We start from the raw sequence: 20,875 nt of genomic DNA on the forward strand, positions 1-20,875 counted from the left end.
TGCAGAGGCATTCATGCTTCCCCAGAGGCTGCTCCCATCTCATTTTCAGTCAGTTGAGTCAGGCTCTAGGCAGCACACAGGCTGACCAGGCAGGGAGTCAGGAGCACGGGCCCCAGGCTGATGGGAGAGAGATCAGAGGACCCTAACGCAGAGGGGCTACTTACCTAATGGTGTGCTCAAAATAGATGTCATCCATGGAAGCTGTGACACAGGGGCAGCCCGCGTGCCTCTCCGCTAGTGTCAGGAGAAGAAAGCCAGACATTAGTAGCCTCCCCCCATTACAGGCCTCTGCTCAGATGGTACCTCCTCAAGAGGCTTCTCCAGCCGCCCAAGTCAAGGCCACAACTCCCACCACATCCTGCCACCACCCTTCCTTACGCTCCCTCACCACGGACACCACCCTTGACCCTTTTCTGTATATCTGCTTTTCATGTCTATTTTCTCTTCCTCCCACTAGAGTGTGAATTACTTGAGGACGAGGATTTTTGCCTGTCTTGTTCATTGCAGTACCCCAGTCCTGGAACAGTGTCTGGCACATAGTATACACTCAGTAAGTAGCTGTTGAATGAGTGATCATGCCACACTGGCCTGCTTCTCAGCCTTCTGGAGCCCCCGTCCCTTCAACCACCTGTTCCCTGCCTGAGTCATTCTCACCCTCAGGACTCCACTCAGGTGCCTTAGCCCCTCAGGAATCCCTGCCCTGCCCCCAGGCCTGGGTCAGGGCCTCTGAAACAGTGCTGGGGGACAGTCAGGTCACTTGCCTGTCCCCCACCCCCACCCCACCAGGCTGTGAGCTCTGTGGGTTGGAGAACACTGGTGCAACAAAAGGAATGAAATGGGCTCGGTCCGGTGCACCTCAACTCAAGGGAAGGAGCGCTGCAAGGCAGGCAGTCATGGGCTTTGCTCAACAGCATCTCCGAGCCAATCTGAAGCAGCCATGTGAAAGGCTGCACTGTGTTGAGGCAGGGACTTAGGGCCTGGGACCAACACTCAGGGCTGAGGGGGTCTGAGTAAGAGAGAGGTGGGCTGTGCTGAGCATCGAGACGTCGGAAAGGACATTTCAGACAGATGGACCAGCATGAGCAAAGGCCAAGATGAGAAACAAGTGTGGCACTTAGGTGGACAGTGACCATCTCTGAAAGCACAGCCCCTGCTATGGGCCTGAGGGGCAGGTGGGGAGCCATGGGGAGCGCAGCCTCACCGGACAGGCAGGCCGTGGTGTCAATCCACTTGAGCAGCTGCCCGACACTCAGCTCGCCTCGTTGGTTGGTGTGGCAGGGCAGTACCAGCTGGCTCATCTGCACCTCCGTGGGGTTCCGGTATCCCTCGCCGTCTGCCATGGCACTGTCGTTCCCTGCACGTGAGGCTGACTTCCGGGATGTGCGGTTGGAGAACACAGAGGCCAACCCCTGGGGGACAGGTGGGGACAGAGAGGTCTGCTTGCTGCAGGGTCTCCCAGGTCTGTCCAGCCCTGAGAACTTAGGGTCTGGGGGAAAGAGAGTACCTAGAGCCACCTCCCACCAGACCCCAACGAGAGAGTGGTCACCACCCTGCAGCCCATGGTCTTGGATCCCAGGGAATCTGTGGATGCTGCTTCTGCCAAGTTTCCTTTTGGCCAAGAACTGCACACAAACATGGCCTTGCACCCAAGTGGGGCAGTGGAGACAAAACCATGCGGAGAAGTCAGTCCTCGTTTCAGCTCCTGGGCCAACTTTTTTAAGTGTTGCCTTAGATTTACCTTCGTTCTGGAAAGAGTCCCCTCTCTGTGCAGGGAGGCCTAGAGAGCTCCTTAGTGGTCAAGCCCAGGGAACTGTTCCTAATACAGTGTTTCAAGAAGCTGCTCTGATTTCATCCCCAAAGGGCTCCTTTCTTGGGCTCCCTCCATCTTCAGAGGCCATCAGGACAGCCTCTGTGGCCTGCTAATGTCTAGCACTTGGATCTATTGACGGGGAGGGCCGTGGGCAGTCACTGACCAGCTGTCTGATCCAGGGCTGGGTACAGCAGCTGCCAGCTAGAAAACTGGCTGAGAAAATTCTCCAACTCATGAATTAGAGCCGGGGTTTCTGCTTGGAGCCAGCATGTCTTACTCTGCAGGCAGAAGAGGTGGGGTGTGCCCATCAGTCCTTTGGAAGGGAAGAAAAGGGAAAGGGCTAGCAGTCTGCCATCCCTAAGCAGACCATGAACTCAAGAGCTGGGCACACCCACATGTGTGAGAAAAATGAGAAGGGACAGGCATATGGGTTCTGATTCTCATGGCCAATGCCAATTGTGTGGTGGTGATGACAGTCGCCACTAATGTTTATATAGCACTTAGGTGTCACATAGTTTTACAAGCACTATATATGTACTAATCCAATTTTAACCTCACAACAAACCTATGAGACAGATGCATTATTATCCTCATCCTACAGATGAGGAGCCCAAGTAAGTGACAAAGCTCCGCTGTGACCCCAGAGGTCTGCTGCAGTCTGAACTGCTACCCCCAACACTACACTGCTTGCAGGGCCTCCTGGGGCTGAGATGAGGAGGCCAGGGCCTGGGCTTGACTGTACTGGCAAAGAGCACCATGGCCCAATGGCGAGCCTGCCACGGCTGCAGGATGATGGCCGTGGCAGCTCTTGCACCTGGTCTATACTCCTTAGACAATTCCCACCGATGAGCCTCCCACAGCTAATTCAATCAATTCCAAATGCACCGAGGTAGCTTGTTCAAGGTCACTGACCCCTACGTGGTAGAACCAGGATTTGAACCAGGCCTGTCTGACCCAGAACGGCTTATGGGTTCCCAGAAACACTGCTTATTCCCAAGAGCCCCTGGGCAGGAGGCTGGGCACCAAGGGGAGACAGGAGGGCAGCCATCCCAGGAGCTCTCAGCCTGGGTGGAGGCCTACAGGGTGCCAGGCTGCCTGGCTTGCAGGCTCTCACAGGTAGCTGGAAGTCTGATGTGGTCTAAGCAGCAGGACCCGTCACCATGGTAACCACTGCCAAGGCACTTCCTGCTTGGTGGTGCACTGGGGGCCTGCATGGATACGGGTGGCTGGCTTTCTGGGTGTGGGAGCGGGTAGAGGGAGGAGGTAGGCAAGACTCCATTTGCCCACACTCTTCCCAAACCCCTCCCACAGCCAGGGGTACTGGGAAGAAATTCCAGAAAGAAGCCCTAGAGAGAGCTGAGGAAATGGGGAGACAATGCCCACTTGCAGAGGGCACCTGGGCAGACCAAAAGGGGCAGACCGCCTGGGGCAGACCACCTGGGGCAGACCGCCTGGGGCAGACCACCTGGGGTAGACCGGCTGGGGTTTCTGGGCAGTCTGGACACACACACAGGGACGCCCACACACAATGTCCCCGCTTTACCAGCCTGGGCACGTCCACCTTTCTGAGTCCTCACGAGGATGAAGATGAGAACTACTGACCCATTTCACCAACAAGGGAACATGGACACAGCCCTGGACCAGCAGTCATGATGCCTAAGCTCTGGTCCTCTCTCTGCTTCTCACTTGGTCGAACCCTCCTCCCATACGCTCCTGTTTCCTGTTCTGTGAATCAGGAGTCCCTACCTTCCTGTTGGACCCTATGCCATAGGAGCCAAGATCTGTGCCCTGCTCACTGGTTCATTCATTCACTTATTCATTCACCAAACACTTCCTCCGTACGGGGCCCTGGGCCAAACATGGAGAATACAACGACAAATTGGGCCTAGAGGGGCCTGGCACACAGGAGGACCTCGTCAAAGGTTTGTGGAGGGACAGCCAGAGACGGACTTGAGTTCAAATTCTAGCTGTGTCCCTCAGGTGCTGTGTGATCCTAAGCAGGGTCTCTCCCTTCCCAAGCTACATCTGTCACTCACCAGGTAGGACAGAGAATTGCTAGTCCCTAAGGCACCCCTGGTTCCAGGAGTCCGGGGCCTAACTCAGCCTGGAATTTGCACACCCAGCTGAGATTCCCAGTGAGGAAGCTCTAGAACCCTGTCAGAATGGAAATACTGTGTGCGCCTCTGAGCAGGGCCCCTGAAGCACACTGAGAGACAAGCCTTGCAGTTGTTGTCCCCACCACTCCCCTCAAAGAGAGGGGTGCAGAAGCCCTGGGCTGGAGCACAGGCAGCAGAGACAGGGCAGCAGGTGGCCCCAGGCGTGGCCTTTCAGACTCCACTCCTTCCTTGGGTTCCAAGGCAGTCTGCCCACATTAGGGCAGGCCAGGCCAGGCCTCTTAGTCCCTAGGTGGGCAGGCAGCCAGCCTGGGAGGCAGGGATGTGTGCAGCCCAGGCAAGGTTTGGCCAATGGGGCTCCAGAGCTGGGCCACTCCTCCCAGGGCCAGTCACAGGGAGAGCAGAGGCCCTGGATGGAGTCATGGCCTGGGCGGACAGGCAGGCTGAGCCAAGAGAGCTGCCAGGGTGGCGGGGGCTGAACTACTGCAAGGGTAGGAGGGCACCCAGAGGTCGGAGACACGCCCTCTCAGACAGCAGCTGTGCCAAGTGCTGGCCGCAGGCCCTGGCAGACCTGGCCAGAGTTGATCATGCTAGACTAGGCCCCAGCTAGCCACACCATGGGCTCTGTGTCCCTCCTCCTGAGCCAGAGTCATGTCACAGACCTGCGGGGTCAGGGCAGGAGAGACCCCTCACCCAATCCCTTCACAGCCTGGGGGACTAAGGCACAGAGGGAAAAGCTGGCCCAGGGCCACCCAGCTGTGGGGGGCCAAGATAAGCCCCGCTGGGTCATGGCTCCTTCTAGGCAAGTTGACAACAGGCCCGTAGGCTACTGGGGCTGGAAACAGGCCCAAGGCTTCACCTTGGTATCCTCCCTCTGTCCAGTATCCAAGTCCCAGTGATTCGACCTTAAACAGGCCTCTGGTCTAACTCCTTCCAGCCTCCACACAGCACCAGAGGGATCTTCCCAAAAAGCAAATCCAACTCAACAACTACGCTTACTACGTCCTGCCTTTCGGGGAGACCTGGTCCTCATAACTCCACTCCATGGGACTTTGCTCTGCCCCTTAGGAGCACACAGACCTTTCTAAAGAGCAAGCCTCACCAGGTACTTCCCCTGCTCAAGACTCTTTGATGGCTCCCCACTGCTCTCAGGATCAAGAACCAGCCACTGTAGCTCCTGCCACTCACCCTAGCAGGCACTCTCTCAGCTCCAGACCATATGCATTTCCTTAGAGCACCACTCACTCCCACTGTCTTCCCCTACCATGAAGGTGCTGCTTCCACCTAGAATCCCTTTATCTTCCCCGTCTGCTAAGTGAGCCCTTCCTCATCCTGCGTCTCTCTTCCCCAGGGAGAGTTACAATGCCCCTGCAGCCTCCCATCTCCATCACGGCACTGACCAAGCTGGGTAGTCACTGTCCTCATAGTTGCCACCCCCATCAGACAGATGCTTCCCCAGGACAGGGACACATGCCTGGCACAGAGTCAGAGCTAAATAAATGCCCATGGAAGGGAGAAAGGAAAAGACTAATGGCCTGAGAGCTGAGACTCACAGTGGGAGGAAAGTCTGAGGTGCAGAGAGGCCATAAGGAACAGCAAAAAGGAGAAACAGAACGGCTGTGGTTCAGGTGATGGGAATGTCAGGGCAAAGGGTTCAGGTGATATGAACACTGGGGCAAATGAGAGCAGGTGGGAAAATGCTCCACATACCCGGATGGGCAGAGACAGAGGGAGAGGGGCTTGGGGGCCAGGCCAAGAGGTCCCCAGAAACCATGGAAGACTCCTGGAGAAGGCATGGACTACAGTGATAAGCCGGCTGAGATCACAGTGCCTGCAGGCTCCATCTGGAGCAACAGGCCTGGTGCAAAGGAGACCTACCTGCCCTGAAGGGGAGGAGCAGGCCTCGGTGACCTCTGGAGTAACCCACCATGACAGGCTATGCACAGGCCTTGGGCGTCAGCCTAGCTTGGGTTCAAGTCCAGTTCCACAACTAACTTGGATAACCTTGAGCAAGCTGCTCCACCTCTATGGGCCTCGGTTTCCTGTCTGTAAAAATTGGATTATTATACTCACTTCCAAGAATCATCATAGAGAGGAAATTAAACAACACCAAGTATATGAAGCTCCTAGCACACATATACCCTGTGGCTAACATGTATTGAGTGCTTACAATTAGCATTACAAAGCTGAGTCTGTGCTTCCTACAGACACACAGCTGGGAGGGACCCAAACATAGTTCAAAGTAGACTGTTGCCACAGTGCTTTCTACCCATGAGCTCACCAGAGCCTCACAGCAACCCTGTGCAGGGCAAAATTACGAGCTTGTTTGAGAGGTTCTGTGAGAATTCAAAAAGCCAGTGATTATGGAGCAGGGCTTCAATCCCAGGGTGCAAAACTGCAAAGCCCCTGTTCCTCCCACTCTCCCGCCCCTGCCTCTCACAAGGTACTAGAAGGCGGGCCCCAGGGGCGGGCAGGGAGAAGGGGCCTTGCACCCACCCCGGAGCTGTGGGCCAGGCCCCATGAAAGGCCCCATTGTCTGAACCAGGTCACTCTGAGCAGTGCGAGGGAGCTGACTAAATTCCATGCTCTGTCCCCACAAAGGTGGCCCCAGCCCCCACCACCTCCCCCTCCCCCAGACTCTCAGAGAAACCAAAAGCCAGCCTCCTGGCGCTTTCCCCACCAGCAAGGCAGGAGTATGTGTCAACATTCCAAATCTCCTCTTTCGGCCTATTCTCTACCTTCGTCCCAAAAAAGGCTCTGAGGCAGCCTACACACACACCCGGGACACACACAGGATGCACGTGCACTAGGAACCAAAATGCAAACAAACAAAGTTAAGGAACCAAATAAGAGAGGAGAGGATTGTTATGAATCCAGACGCTGCCAAAGAGAGCTACATTGGCCTTGAGGTTCCCAGCAGACAAGGCAAAAAAGGGTAGTAGTGGTGGGCAGCAAACTTATGGGTAAAAGAGGGAGCATATGTCCTCAAAGCTAGCCCCAGGGGTAGGAGGAAGGATATCAGGAGGCTGTTTCACAGGCTTCTGATTGTCATATAATATCAGATCATATCTTCATTCTATTTTTCAAAAAAAATAGATTTTTCAAAAAAATAATGGGAAAATCTTAATTTTCCTTTAGCTACTGAGTGTGTTCACACTTGGCATTCTTCAAGATTTGGGAGTTGGAAAGGTAGAGAATTGAACCAACATTTTTATGAAGCTCCTCCTATATGTATTCACTTGGTGAACAGTTATTGAATACCTACTAAGTCTCAGGTCCTATGCTAGCAGTTCTCATATGTATTACCCCAGCAATTCTTGTTTTTTTTTGTTTTGTTTTGTTTTGTTTTTTTCAAGATCATAAATTAAATATTTTATTTTTACAAGTAAAAATAAAAATTAAAAAACTAAACACTCCCCTTTGGGCTTCCAAATGGTAGGTGCTTCTTTCACTAGTACTACAATACGCTTGTTGTTCATTCTCCTTTCTACCACACTGATTTTGCATCCAAGGAAAGGAGGCCTGGATAGAGGTCATAATAAAAAATAAATAAATAAAATTTAAAAAAAAAAAAATTTTCTCCTCCTAAATCCGAATTCCTGGTGAGAATCTGAAAATCTTCACTAAGAGGTTATTCAGGTCATGGACTGTCATCTGCCTGTGAATCTGGATTTAGAAAGATGATATCATTTCCCGAGAATCTGTGGCAGACAGGAGTTAACCTAAAAGGCTTGAGGTTTATCCATCGTGCTGACGTGGTCAGTCAAGTAGTGTGATGGCTTTTCAGGCGGTGGGGCCTGCACTGCCATGGGTATCTCCGTTTGTCCAGAAGATGCAGGTCCTTTCACAAGATTCCCATCAGCAATAAGAGACTGGAGACACTCATTCCAACATTGCATGGAGACAGCTGTGTCTTGCTGACCCAGACCCTGCCATTGCTGTTTAGGGTCACCAGGCTAAGGCTAAGCCAGATTCTTAAGGCCAGTGTGTTTGTTCCAGCACTGCCAGGCCAGTGTGTTTGTTCCCCTTGTCACCTTGGCATCTTCCTTGGTATGGGGGTCAGAAGGGAGTCTGCATATGTGACAGCCCCACTCATAGAACTGCTACTATTGACACAGGACTTCTAAGTCTCAAAGGAAGGAGAGAGCTCTCCCTGCACAGCCTGGGTAGGCTGAAGCATCATGACCCCTGGTGCCTGGCTCATGCAGCCCTGAGAGGGATCCCAAGGAACCAAGAACATGTAGAATGGGAGAAAAACCAGTACACAGGGCTGTTTGCTACTGAAAAACTTGGAAAGAGGAACAGAACCAGAGCTGCATGGGGCAGTACACAGGAGGCTTTGCTCCAGCCTCACAGTCACGTGAGGTCTCTGGCCTGGGCCTGCTGCCAGGAAATTCACGGGACCCTTGCACATTACTGCTAGGAATGTAAAATGGTTGAGGTGCCATGAAAAACAGTTTAGCAATTCTTCAAAAAGTTAAACATAGAAATGCCACATGACCCAGCAATTCCACTGCTAGTTATATACCCAAAAGAACTAAAACAAGTACAAATACATGCACACACATGTTCATAGCAGCACTATTCACAGCAAGCAAAAGGTAGAAACAGCCCAAATATCCATTAATAAATGAATATATGAGCAAATTGTGATATTTGTGTATATCTATATATGTATCTTTATTTAATGAATGGTTATTCAGACATAAAAATAAATGAAGTACTGATATATGATAAAACATAGATGAATTTCAAAAAGATAGACTAAGTGAAACATACCAGACACAAAAAGTCATATATTGTGTGTATCCATATTATTGGATAAATCCACAGAAACAAAAAGTTGACTGGTGGTGGCCAGGGGCTGGGGGCAGAGGGAAATGGGGAAAAACTACCTAATGAGTAAAGGATTACAGGGCTTCAGTGTGATGGAAATTTTCAGAGCTAGACAGAGGTGGTGGTTGTACAACACCGTGAATGTGCTGAATACCACGGAACTGGCCACTTTAAAATGGTTACGTTTACATTATGTGAATTTTACTTCAATTCATTAATTTTTTTAATTATTGAGAGAAAACATTTTTGGCACATATCAAGTCAGTCTGGTAATTTAAATTAAATAAGATGTTAAATGCCAGCTATATTTTAAGGGCAAAATACAGTGAAAGCAGAAAGCAGAGTGTATAGCCTGGTCTCTGACACATGGTAAGTGATTGTAAAAAGGTGAGTTTTATTATTAGATGTCTAGGCTTAGTTTCCTCATCTGTCAATTGGGGCATTTAACCAGAGAGTCTCTAAGATTCTTTCCAATTCTGAAAGGGTTTGGCTTACAGGAAGAACTCCTTAACAAGGTCTCTGAGGCCCTTCATGGACCACCCCCGCACACACCTCCAGTCTCGCTCACACTGAAGCCATCCTCACAAAATTAATCAAGCTGAATTGCTAAGTTTTTAACAAAAGCATAAGCTGTAAATAAAAGCATAGCTAAGCATTAACCAGTTTGCCCTATAGCCCACTTTCTTATAGCTGCTTATTGCTTAAAAGTCACATAGCCCCTGCCACAAGGTCCTAACTTTTACAGATAACATCTTTAACATTAAAAAAACTTCAAGGTTTCTATTTTGAGATATTTACAAAATCCTGCCTTGCTTTTTTTTTTTTTTTTTTTTTTTAAGGTCTTGCTCTGTCACCTAGGCTGGAGTGCAGTGGTGTGACCTCAGTTCACTGCAGCCTCCACCTCTCAGGCTCAGGTGATCCTCCCACCTCAGCCTCCAGAGTTGCTGGGACCACAGGCATGTGCTACCATGCCCAGCTAATTTTTTGTTGCCCAGGCTGGTCTGGAGCTCCTGAGCTCAAGCCATCTGCCCACCTCAGCCTCCCAAAGTGCTGGGATTATAGGAGTAAGCCACTGCACCCAGCCCCAAATCCTGCATTTCAATGGGTCCACTGACACCCGCCAGTCTAAAGACTCCGTTCAAAGAAGCAACTCAACACAAGAATGTAGTTTCTTCCTCTCCCTGTCTCATGACTCCACCCCTCACTCCTCGGCCAATAAGCAACCCCCAGCTCCTCCAAATTCCTTTAAATACCCCAGTCCGAGAAACTCCCCAGGGAGGTGGATTTGAGGTTCTCTCCCACCTCCTTGTTTGGCTGCCTTTTGATTATGAAACTTTCTCTGCTACAGTTCCTGCTGTTTTGGTGCATTGTTCCATTACTGCACACACAACGGACATGAACCTCATGGTCCTATATAGCACCACGGTGTGACCCAGCTATACTGGCTTTCTTTCAGGTCCTCATGTGCAGCTTGCCATCTCCCAGCACTGGGCCTTTGCCTGTGCCACTCCCTCTGCCTGGAACACTTGTCCTGCTCTGCCATCTCTGTAATGCTCCTTATCCCTCAGCACCCCGGGCACCTGTGTACCTGGTTTCTGCAGTGCTCTCCATTGTGACAAGGTTCAGTTAATTGTGGGAGAATTTGACACCAGACCAGAAGATCTACAATGCAGAAACCCTCTCTTTCTACTTCTGGTATCTCCAGGGCCCAGAGGGGACAGAACCTGGCTCGCTGTGGACCAAATGTATGAGATTTTTTTCAGTGCGTTCCCAGTTCTCACTAGTGTCACCTCCCACTGGCAGGCAGAATATGGACCTTGAGGTCAGACAAGGTTATCCACTAGATGCCCTGCTCCCATCCCTGCCCCCTCACCCCATTCTAGAACTGTGAGTCCAAATGTCACCTGCCTCCCTCCACCCCCAAGGGTAAAAATAACCTTGTCTGAAACCTGACACCTACCCTCTGCAGGTCATCTTGAGAACTACCCCTGTCCCAGAGGTGACCACCAGGGGCCTGGGGGAGTAGGGAGGGCATTTCCTGAATGCTTTCCCATTCACATCTCATTTGACCCACGAGCAAATATGTGAGGTGCTATCACTGGTGAGGAACACAGGGAACCCGCGCTCAGAGACATCTCGAGTCCTGCCTAAGGTCCCCAGCCAGAGCTTGAGCGCAGCCCTTTCCTCGGCACTACGAGGTGAGTAGGGCTTTGAAGACTGATTACACCTGCTTGGTTGTATGGGTAGAGAAACTGAGGCCCAGGGAGCTCTCTGTCTAAGGTCTTAAGTGAAAGGGCTAAATTAGGCATACTTTGGGCAAGTTATTGAGAAGCTGTTTCCTCCTTGGTTAAAGAAGGACAAGCACTCCCACCCAGCTCCATGCAAGAGCTGCATGCGGATGAAAGGAGAGAACCTAAAGGCACCTGGCTAACTGTGCAGTTCTGTGCACACGTGAGGGAGCAGTGTCAAGGAGGCTGGAGAGGACACAGCAGCTGGGCTGGATGGGGACTTGTCTTTCCTAAACAACCAGACTCTGGCAGCGTTTGTTCTCACTTTGGGAAACGGAAATGTGGGAAGAGGGGTTGCGGGGGGACGGTGGGTTCTTGAGACAGGTAGACTTCGTTTGAATCCCAGCCCCACCCTCAGTACGGGGAGGTGGGTAGGGATGGTGGGGAGGTCTCTGGGCAACTTGCTTCCCCTCTCTGTATTCATTCATTCAGCAAGTGAGCACCCCCCACAGACCAGTTTCCTCATCTGTAAAATGGGAATCCCAAGTGCTTTGCAGACCGTCGTGAGGGGCAGAGGAGGGAACATGAACAGCTTTGTAAGTTGCCATGGTCCTGCCTTCTTTTTATGCCAGCAGGTATTGTCAGGCCTGCAGGGAGCGGGGAGTGTGGGCAAGCCCGAGCCCCGCCCTCACAGAGCCAAGGTCCAGATGGGGAGACAGCCACTGAACAAGAAGTTCCCTAGGAGATCTGCTGTGCCAAGGGTCAGCAGGGCTGCAGAGTGTGAGCAGAGTCTGACCCTGTGTGCAGATGGACAGGAACCTGCAGGACACGGGTCAGGCTGGGTGGCCCTGCGTTCAGCTCCTCCATATTGTTCGGGCGCTGCCCTGCAGCATGCCCAGAACTAACAACCTAACAGGAGCAAGTGTGTCAACCTCTCCGGACTCAGCTTCCTCAGTTTATAAAACTGAAAGTTGTGGGTGTGCAGGTAAGATTGAGAACAATCATTCTCCCTTGTATATTTAATTAATATAGCCAAGCACTGTACTGAACCTTTTTTTTTTTTTTTTGAGATGGAGTTTCTTGTTGCGCAGGCTGGAGTGCAATGGCACAATCTCGGCTCACCACAACCTCCGCCTCCTGGGTTCAAGTGATTCTTCTGCCGCAGCCTCCTGAGTAGCTGGGATTACAGGCATGCGCCAGCACGCCCGGCTAATTTTTTTGTATTTAGTAGAGACGGGTTTTCACCATGTTCATCAGGCTGGTCTCAAACTCCTGACCTCAGATAATCCACCTGCCTCAGCCTCCCAAAGTGCTGGGATTACACGTGTGAGCCACCACGCCCAGCCACTGTTTTTTTTTTTTTCTTTTTTTTTTTTTGGAGACAGTTTCACTCTGTCACCCAGGCTGGAATGCAGTGGCTCCATCTTGGCTCACTGCAACCTCCACCTCCAGGGTTCAAGCTATTCTCCTGCCTTAGCCTCCCAAGTAGCTGGGATTACAGGTGTGTGCCACCATGCCCGGATACTGTTTGTATTTTTAGTAGAGATGGGGTTTCACCATGTTGGCCAGGGTGAGCTCGAACTCCTAGCCTCAAGTGATCCTCCTGCCTTGGCCTCCCAAAGTGCTGGGATTACAGGCGTGAGCCACTGTGCCTACCCTGTATTGAATATTTTTATGCATTATTATCTCTTTTAATCATCACACAGCCTTAATACCTGAATGTTGTTATTATTCCCATTTTACAGATGGGGAAACAAAGTCTCAGAAAAGTTAACTTGCACATATATACACACAAAATCACACAGCCAGGAAAGGGCAGAGCTGGGACATCAACCCAAGTCTGCTTACCGCAAAAGCTAAGACTGCTTGACCACTTTGTACAACTGTCTCTCTCTCATTTGGCAGGCAGTTTGACAGTTGCTGCTGCATCCCGGGCATCTGTGACAGCCATCAGCCCTTCCTTACCCAGACATGTCAGGCCAGGACCCATACCTGGAGCCAGGACTTCCAAGAAGCTCCCCACCCCGTGTACCCTCATGTCCTCTGCAGGGGGCCGTGATGGTGCCAGCACCCTTTTCCAGCATGGTCCAGGGTCAAGGCACTTTCCAGAACACTGTCCCACTGGGCCACTGTCCGTGAGGAAATTGCAAACTCTCAAGGAGCTGAAAACTGTGCTTTATAAATCCTCAGCTCTCAGAGTGGGAGGAAACCTCACATTCAGCTAGATGGGCCCCTCTCAGGTGCAGGAATCTCAGCCGCCACACTACCTCTGGTGGCTGTCCAGCATTAGCTTGTTTGCTCCCAGAAGCAGAGGGCTCACTCCCTTTCAAGGGAGACCCTTCTGCTGAAGAGCAAATCTGCCTGTTCTTCCCTCTGTCCCACTCACTAGCTGCCTCCCTGTGGCTTCCTCCCTTGGGGTTATTTGCCACCTCCCACCCCCTACCTCCAGCAGACCCCAGAAAGTGACCAGAAGCGATTAGAGCACAGGCAGTCTGATCCCAAGTATGAATGACCCCCCATTCCCATGTGACCCCCATCAGGGGAGCTGCTTTGACAGCACCTAGTACAGAACCCATGTTCACAGGCAGTCACCCCCATGCCACAGGCCCTGACAGTGGGGTGAGCCATTCTGGGGTTGTGAAGAACAGATCCTGCCTCTCCCCTCCTCAGACCCCTTTCCTGCCCTCACTGCCAGACAGCCAAGGCTGCTGCCTGTGCTGCCTCTGGGTCACCATGGCAACAGGTGGCCAGGCAATGGGCCTGGGCCCCACCATCTTGCAAGCAACTCCATTTACCCTGGAGCTGGGCACAGCAGCTACAGGCATCACAGTTCCCCTTCAAGAGAGCAAGAGAGAGAGAATGAGAGAGCAGAGGGAAGGGAGAAGAAACCAGAGTCAGAGAGAGAGAAAGGAAAAGTGGCAAAGAGAGGAGGGAAGGAACAATGCAGAGGTCAGAGTGAGAGAAAAATAGAGGCTGGCAGAGAACAAAGCTGGTAAAAGAGAGGTGAGCAGGAAGGGAGGAGAGGCTGCAGACCTCTCCCACTGTGCACATTCCTCCTGCCTAAGCTGCACTTCCCTGGCCAAATTCTGGCTGCAGCCAGGACTTCCTGACCCAGGAAACCAGCAGCCCAGTGGGCCCCTTCAAGGCCCCAGCGGCTGTTCCAGGGTCCTGCGGGCCCCTCCTGCTGGGGGATGATGTCCTCTTGCTCCCCAGAAAGTGCGGCCCCCTCTCCCAGCCCCTCCAGCAGCACCTCCCCACTCAGCACCCCCCTCACTCCCCCTGGTTCCCAGGGCCCTCCTGCCTACCCAGGCCTGCCATCCTCTGGCTCTCTTCCTTCCCACCTTACCCAGCTTCCCCTTGCACAACACAACAACATTTTCATTTTCCCAGGAGTGTTCAAGAAAACATTCCTGAGCAGAGCAGAGTGGTGGGAGAGGAGCTGTGATTTTCCTCACTGAATGCATGCCCTTACACTGCAGATGTTGCAGAGCAGGTCTCAGAACAAGGTTTAGCAGAGAAACACTGACCAGTGGGGCTGCTTCTAAGCCCCAAGCTGCCAAATCTGGGTATTAGGAGGTCCAGAGCTGCGCACAGCCTAGTCTCTGGCAGAGGCAGCTGAGCTCAGCAGGTGTGCCAGCAACTCTCTACGGGGCACCATCCACACTCCAGATGCCGCCTTCAGCCTCAAGCTCTCTGGCTGCAAAGTAGCCCTATCAGACCTGTCCCAATTACACTCCCATCCCCATATTTTCCTACACTGTCTCAGAGGAATTTGAGCCTACAAGAAGGTTTATTGAAACAATCAGAAGGGTGAAGAGAAAGAGAGAAGAAAGAAAAAAACAGGATGGCATGGGGGCTGGCAAAGAGGGCAGCAAGGCCCAAGGGCTTCAGACTGTCTGGCCAGATAACCCTAAGCCATTTTACTTGAGCCACTATGAACCTCAATGTCCACATTTGTAAAATGGGAATAAGAATATCATAGTTATCCAGCCTGAGTAACAGAGTAAGACCCTGTCTCTTAAAAAAATAAATAAATAAAGAGAGAGAGAGAGAATATCATAGTTGAGATTCAATGAGGTTATACATGTAGAGTGCTTAGAACAGGATCTGACTCATAGGAAATGCCCAAAACTACAACCCTTCATGTTGTTAAAAAGCCAAGGCAGGCCTGTAACCCAAGCACTTTGGGAGGCCGAGGCAGGCAGATAACTTGAGGCCAGGAGTTTGAGACCAGCCTGGCCAACATGGTGAAACCCTGTCACTACTAAAAATACAAAAAAATTAGCTAGGTGTAGTGGCAGGTGCCTGTAATCCCAGCTACTCGGTAGGCTGAGGCAGGAGAGTCGCTTGAACCTGGGAAGTAGAGGTTGCAGTGAGCCAAGATTGTGCCACTGTACTCCAACATGGGCAACAGGGCGAGACTGTCTCAAAAAATAAAAATAAAAAAGACCGGGCATGGTGGCTCACACCTGTACTCCCAGCCAGCACTTTGGGAGGCTGAGGCAGGAGAATCACTTGAACCCAGGGGGTGGAGGTTGTAGTGATCTGAGATCACTCCACTGCAGTCCAGCCTGGGTAACGGAGCGAGACTCTGTCTCAAAAAATAAAAAGGGCAAGGTGTTGTAGAAAGACCCAGGAAACCATTCCAGTGAGGAATGGCCTAAACAGATCCCAAGGGTAAGTGCTGTGACTGGCCAGATGGCCTTTGCAGAGCAGTAAGGGTCAGATGGAGCCTTTCAGCCCTGGGCTATGACAATGGCATCTGCTTTCCCTCCTGGCACTGCAGGTGAACACATCCTCTCTACCAAGACAGAATTCATTGGTTCGCGGTTCATTTCAACCGACAATCAAGATGTTGAATAGGACAGAGTCTGTGGCACTCCACGAAGACTCCCACAGACGCCCACATACAGTCTAACCAGACTCCACGCCTGCTGGGAAGCCTTTGCATTTCGCAGGCCCCTGAGAGGCTCAAGACACCTCATGAGGGAAATGGATTCTTGGGATAGAAGGCAACGATCACTAGAAAGCAGCTCGGGTTCACTGAGAACAAGGCACGCTGGGCACACAGGAGCAGACCATTGGGTTAGGAATGGACATAATTTGCATTTGCATAGACCCAGAACATTATAAGTGCTCAGTAAAAATGTGTTCAATGGAACCTGGGAGCTGTCTCCAACTATGTACCACATGTACCTGCTCCATTCAACATGTGATCAAATGGCTTACCTGAACACACACCTGATCCTAGATGACCACTTGAAAGGTTGTAAAATATAAACTTAAAACCAAGCAGATGAAAATGAAAAAGACTCATTCTATCAACCTGCATTTAGGCTTTTCTGTTGCTATCACTTTTTAAGTTGTACGCATGCTGGGGTGGCTCCAGTTTAATAGTTGTTTACGGGAAAACAGCCTTATTATTTCATCTGTCCACACACTTAACAATGACAATTCCTGCTGTAACCAAACGGGCACCCTGTAGCTGCTGAAGGCTTCACCCTGTGGTGAGGGGTTGGGAGGTGAAGGGGGTGCATTTAGGGAAGGCATGACTCAGTCGCAGGGAGGAGACAGCCCAAGACTGGCATTCGGCAGGCAGCATGAGGCCCAGTGTTGTGAAGGGGAAAACAGAGGGAACAAGGAGTGGCTTAGGATGACAACCAGGCTGTCAGAGGGACAGTGAGGGGGCCAGGCTGCGTGTGGCCTGGGTGTCAGTTCTCTGGCTGCAAATCTGAAGGCTGGCTGGATTAGAGGACAGAAAGAGGCCTAGTAAAGTGTAAAACCAAGACCTCAAAGGGGTGGACAAGGTTTGGAAGGGGCCGATTCTAGCTGGGAATCAACAAAGATCTTTTTAAAAACTCCCACTGCCAGACATAGTGGCTCATGCCTGTAATCCCAGCACTTTCAGAGGCCGAGGTGGATGGATCACCTGAGGTCAGGAGTTGGGGACCATTCTGACCAATATAAAGAAACCCCATCTCTACTAATGATACAAAATCAGCCAGGCATGATGGCGCGCACCTGTAGTCCCAGCTACTTGGGAGGCTGAGGCAAGAGAATTGCTTGAACCTGGGAGGTAGAAGTTGCAGTGAGCCGAGGTCATGCCATTGCACTCCAGCCTGGGCAACAGGAGCAAAACTCTGTCTCAAAAAAAAAAAGAAAAGGTGCTGGGAACACCTTAAACAGACATAGTGTCTTCTCACATGAACAGACAATAAACAAAAGAGGAACAAGAAGAGTGAAAAGTGCTATGAGAAAGAAAAAATGGGATGTGGCAGAGAGAAGGTGGTGGACAGGGAGGAGCTTCTTTAGGCTGTGTAATCAAGGAGGCTTCCTGGCTAGGATCCGAAGGAATGATGAGAAGGAGCAATTTCACAAGACTGTGTGCAGGGTTGCGGGCAAGAGAACAGAGAGTGCAAAAACCCCAAGGAAGCGCAGGGACCCGCTGTCAGAGGAAGAACGAGGAGGTGTTGGGAAAGAAGCACCTAAGAAATGCAGAGAGCAGACAGGGCCTGTATCCCTTAAGGTCTTGTAGGTCCCAATGGAGCTTAGATTTTATTCCAAGTGTGAGGGGAAGAACTGGAGGCTGGAGGGGAGGGTGATGGTCTGGCCTGCATTGTAAGATCACTCTGCTGTTGTGTGGAGGTGAACTTTAAGATGGAGAAAAGCAGCAGGCAGACTCCTCAGCAGGCCACTGCAGTCAGGGGAGAGGGCTGGCTGGGCAAAGAGGTGGAGCCAGGATGTATTTGGGAGGTAGAGGCAACAGGACTTGCTGAAGGACTCCACGTGTGTGAGAAGGGACAGGGTGGTGCCGGTTGGAGTGAGTGGTTGAGGGAAGCAGCAGCTACAGCTGCGGGCAGTGTAGAGGGAGGGATTGCAAGGGGCTAGGGGACTTGGTGGTGGAGATGATGGGAGGCAGTAGGCAGGACAAAAATTAGGAAAAAAAGGCCAGGCACAGTGGCTCACGCCTGTAATCCCAGCACTTTGGGAGGCTGAGGCGGGCGGATCACCTGATGTTCGGAGTCCAAGACCAGCCTGGCCAACATGCTGAAACCCCATCTCTAATAAAAACACAAAAATTAGCTGGGTGTGGTGGTGGGTGCCTGTAATCCCAGCTACTCCAGAGGCTGAGGTAGGAGAATCACTTGAACCTGGGAGGCAGAGGTTGCAGTGAGCCTAGATCGCACCATTGCACTCCAGCCTGGGAGACAGAGTGAGACTCCATCACAAAAAATAAATAAATAAATAGGAAAAAAGTAAAAATAAATAAATAAGAAAAGAGGATCCAAGCTTAGAATGAGTGACTGGCAGATGGTGGTACTGGTTACTGAGTTGGGGGAGATCAGTATAGAAATAAGTAGGGGACAAGAATTTGTGAGATCCTACTGAACATTTAAAGAGAGAAATCAAGGAACTCAGGCCTGGAGCTCACTGGAGAAAAGGCTACACCTGGAGACACTAACATATATGGGTATTTAAGATCCACAGGATTGGGGCCGGGAGTGGCGGCTCACGCCTATAATCCCAGCACTTTGGGAGGCCAAGGTGGGCGGATCATGAGGTCAGGAGATCGAGACCATCCTGGCTAACACGGTGAAACCCCGTCTCTACCAAAAATACAAAAAATTAGCCGGGCATGGTGGTGGGTGCCTGTAGTCCCAGCTACTCGAGAGGCTGAGGCAGGAGAATGGTGTGAACCCAGGAGGCAGAGGTTGCAGTGAGCCGAGATCGCACCACTGCACTCCAGCCTGGGCGACAGAGAGAGACTCTGTCTCAAAAAAAAAAAAAAAAAAAAAAAAAGATCCACAGGATTTTGAGACCTTATAGTAAATGAAAGAAGGTTGCCAATTTTTGCTACACCTCCCATTGAAAGGTAGAGTCTAACTTCCTCCTCTTGAATCTGAGTCATTTTTAGTGACATTTCAACAGTGACTCTGAGACTAGATCATGACACACCTTGCAGCTTCCCCCCAGGCCTCTTAGAACTCTTGCTCTGGTGGAGCCAGCTGCCAGGTAGAAAATCTAACTATCCCAAGACTATCATATTGAAGAGGCCACACGTTCGTGCTCCAAATGACAGTCCCAGCTAAGCCCAACCTTTCAGCCCTCCCCTCTGAGGTGCCAGTGAAGGTATCATGGAGTCCCCAGTTCAGCCCATCCACCACCAAGTGCCACCAAGCAGCCTCCATCAATGCCACATAGAGCAGAAGAACCAGCCAGCCCAGCCCTGCCAGAATTCCTGACCCACAGAATCACAAGATGTAATAAAACAGTTGTTGCTTTAAGCTACTAAGGTTCAGGGTAGTTTGTTACACAGCCACTGTAACTAGAACAGATATCATCCAAGAAGATGGGTTGACAGAGACATTCACACTTAGCCTTTTTTTTTTTTTTTTTTTGATAATCTTGCTCTGCCGCCCAGGCTGGAATGCAATGGCACAATCTCAGCTCACTGCAATCTCCACCTCCCAGGTTCAAGCGATTCTCGTGCCTCAGCCACCCAAGCAGCTGGGATTATAGGCATGCGCCAATATGCCCAGCTAATTTTTGAATTTTTAGTAGAGATGGGGTATCACCATGTTGGTCAGGCTGGTCTCAAACTCCTGAACTGAAGTGATCTGCCCGCCTCGGCCTCCCAAAGTGCTGGGATTACAGGTGTGAGCCACCATGCCTGCCCTTACACTCGGCTATTTAGAAGTCAGGTGGGGAGGAGGAACCTGCAAAGGAGACTGCGAGGAAGCAGTCAGTGAGGTGGGAGGACCCCAGAAGAGTCTGGCTCTCCAGAGGGAAGGGGGCCCTGCTGAGGCATGAGCTCTGAGTCAAGGCAGATAGGGAAACAAGCTATCACTGATTTTTGACAGGAAGGAAGGAGGGAGGGGGAAGAGAGGAGTCCAGTTAAAGCGAATTAGGGAAAGAATGAGAGGTAATACAGTGGGAACAGAGAAAACTCTTTCCAAAATGTGTGTGGGAACAGGGAGCAAAGAAACAAGGTAGCAGCTGGAAGGGGCTTTGTTTGCCTAGAGGCTGCAAGATACTAGAGCTGGTTGGTTCATCTGGTCCTGGGACAGATACAGTAGGAGGGATTCTACTGAGACAGAGAGCTTTCTACAGGACAGGGGCTGTCTAAGAATTGCCTTCGCAGAAGCTCAAAGATCCCTTTTCAGAAATCTATGACTACTATTTATCATGTACCTACTGTATGCCAGGTCTCGTTCTTGGGGGCCTTTAATTCTCACTCTGAAGCAGGAATCCTCATTCCTTATTTTACAGATAAGAGAAAGGAAATGGACAGGGAACAAGGAATGGGCCACCCACGCACTCCTGGCCAGTAAAAGGCAAAGGGGAGACTGGACCTGGATCCTTCTGACTCCAGAGCCTGGCAGGAGTGCGGCAGAAGGGACATCAGCTGGAGGGAGATCAGGTCACCCAACAACTGGAACTTCTGATACACAGCCTGGGACTTTGGACACCTTGTATCAGTTGCCTCCCCGCACTCCTACCTTCTACACGACATGAGCCTATAGGAAAAGAGCTCACTGCAGAAGTGGTTTCTGACCTGTGGATCCCACCCAGGCAGTGGGATCTGCCAGGTAAAGAGTATCACTGCCACTACTCCCCATCCAGAAGGCCTGCCTTCCTGTTTGCCCAGCTGAGAACCAGTCTGCACAGACACACCTTCTCCTCACTTTGCTGCCTGGAAGCTCTAATTCAGTCTTCAAAAGCAAAGGGAGGGTGGGGACCAAGTAAACTCAAAGGCCAAGGAGGGCCTGGGGTGGTATAGAGGAAGACGGTGCTGAGATGCAAGGCTGTGCTTTTCCCCTTGGACTCTCTTCAGAGGGGGCCCCTCCCTTGGCCCCAAAGTCATTTAATGCTTGGGTCCCTTCCTC

The 20,875-nt window shown here is 51.2% G+C and overlaps 1 protein-coding gene across 5 annotated transcripts in view; it reads right to left on the reverse strand.

Annotated features, from left to right (window-relative positions):
* Window positions 1–20,875, reverse strand: part of ACOT11 (acyl-CoA thioesterase 11) — a 65,828-nt gene that overhangs the window by 24,230 nt on the left and 20,723 nt on the right. For 4 of the 5 annotated variants that reach the window (XM_007978642.3, XM_038000403.2, XM_007978646.3 and 1 more), the window contains exons 2-3: window positions 1,202–1,409; window positions 165–234 (exon numbers count right to left, since the gene is read on the reverse strand). In XM_007978642.3, the coding sequence (XP_007976833.2) occupies window positions 165–234; window positions 1,202–1,409 (278 nt within the window). Of the gene's footprint in view, window positions 1–164; window positions 235–1,201; window positions 1,410–5,802; window positions 5,932–20,875 lie in introns of those variants that run through there. The other variant, XM_007978645.3, reaches the window with a different exon arrangement.

The sequence above is a fragment of the Chlorocebus sabaeus genome, chromosome 20 (assembly GCF_047675955.1).
Source record: "Chlorocebus sabaeus isolate Y175 chromosome 20, mChlSab1.0.hap1, whole genome shotgun sequence".
NCBI lineage: Eukaryota > Metazoa > Chordata > Mammalia > Primates > Cercopithecidae > Chlorocebus > Chlorocebus sabaeus.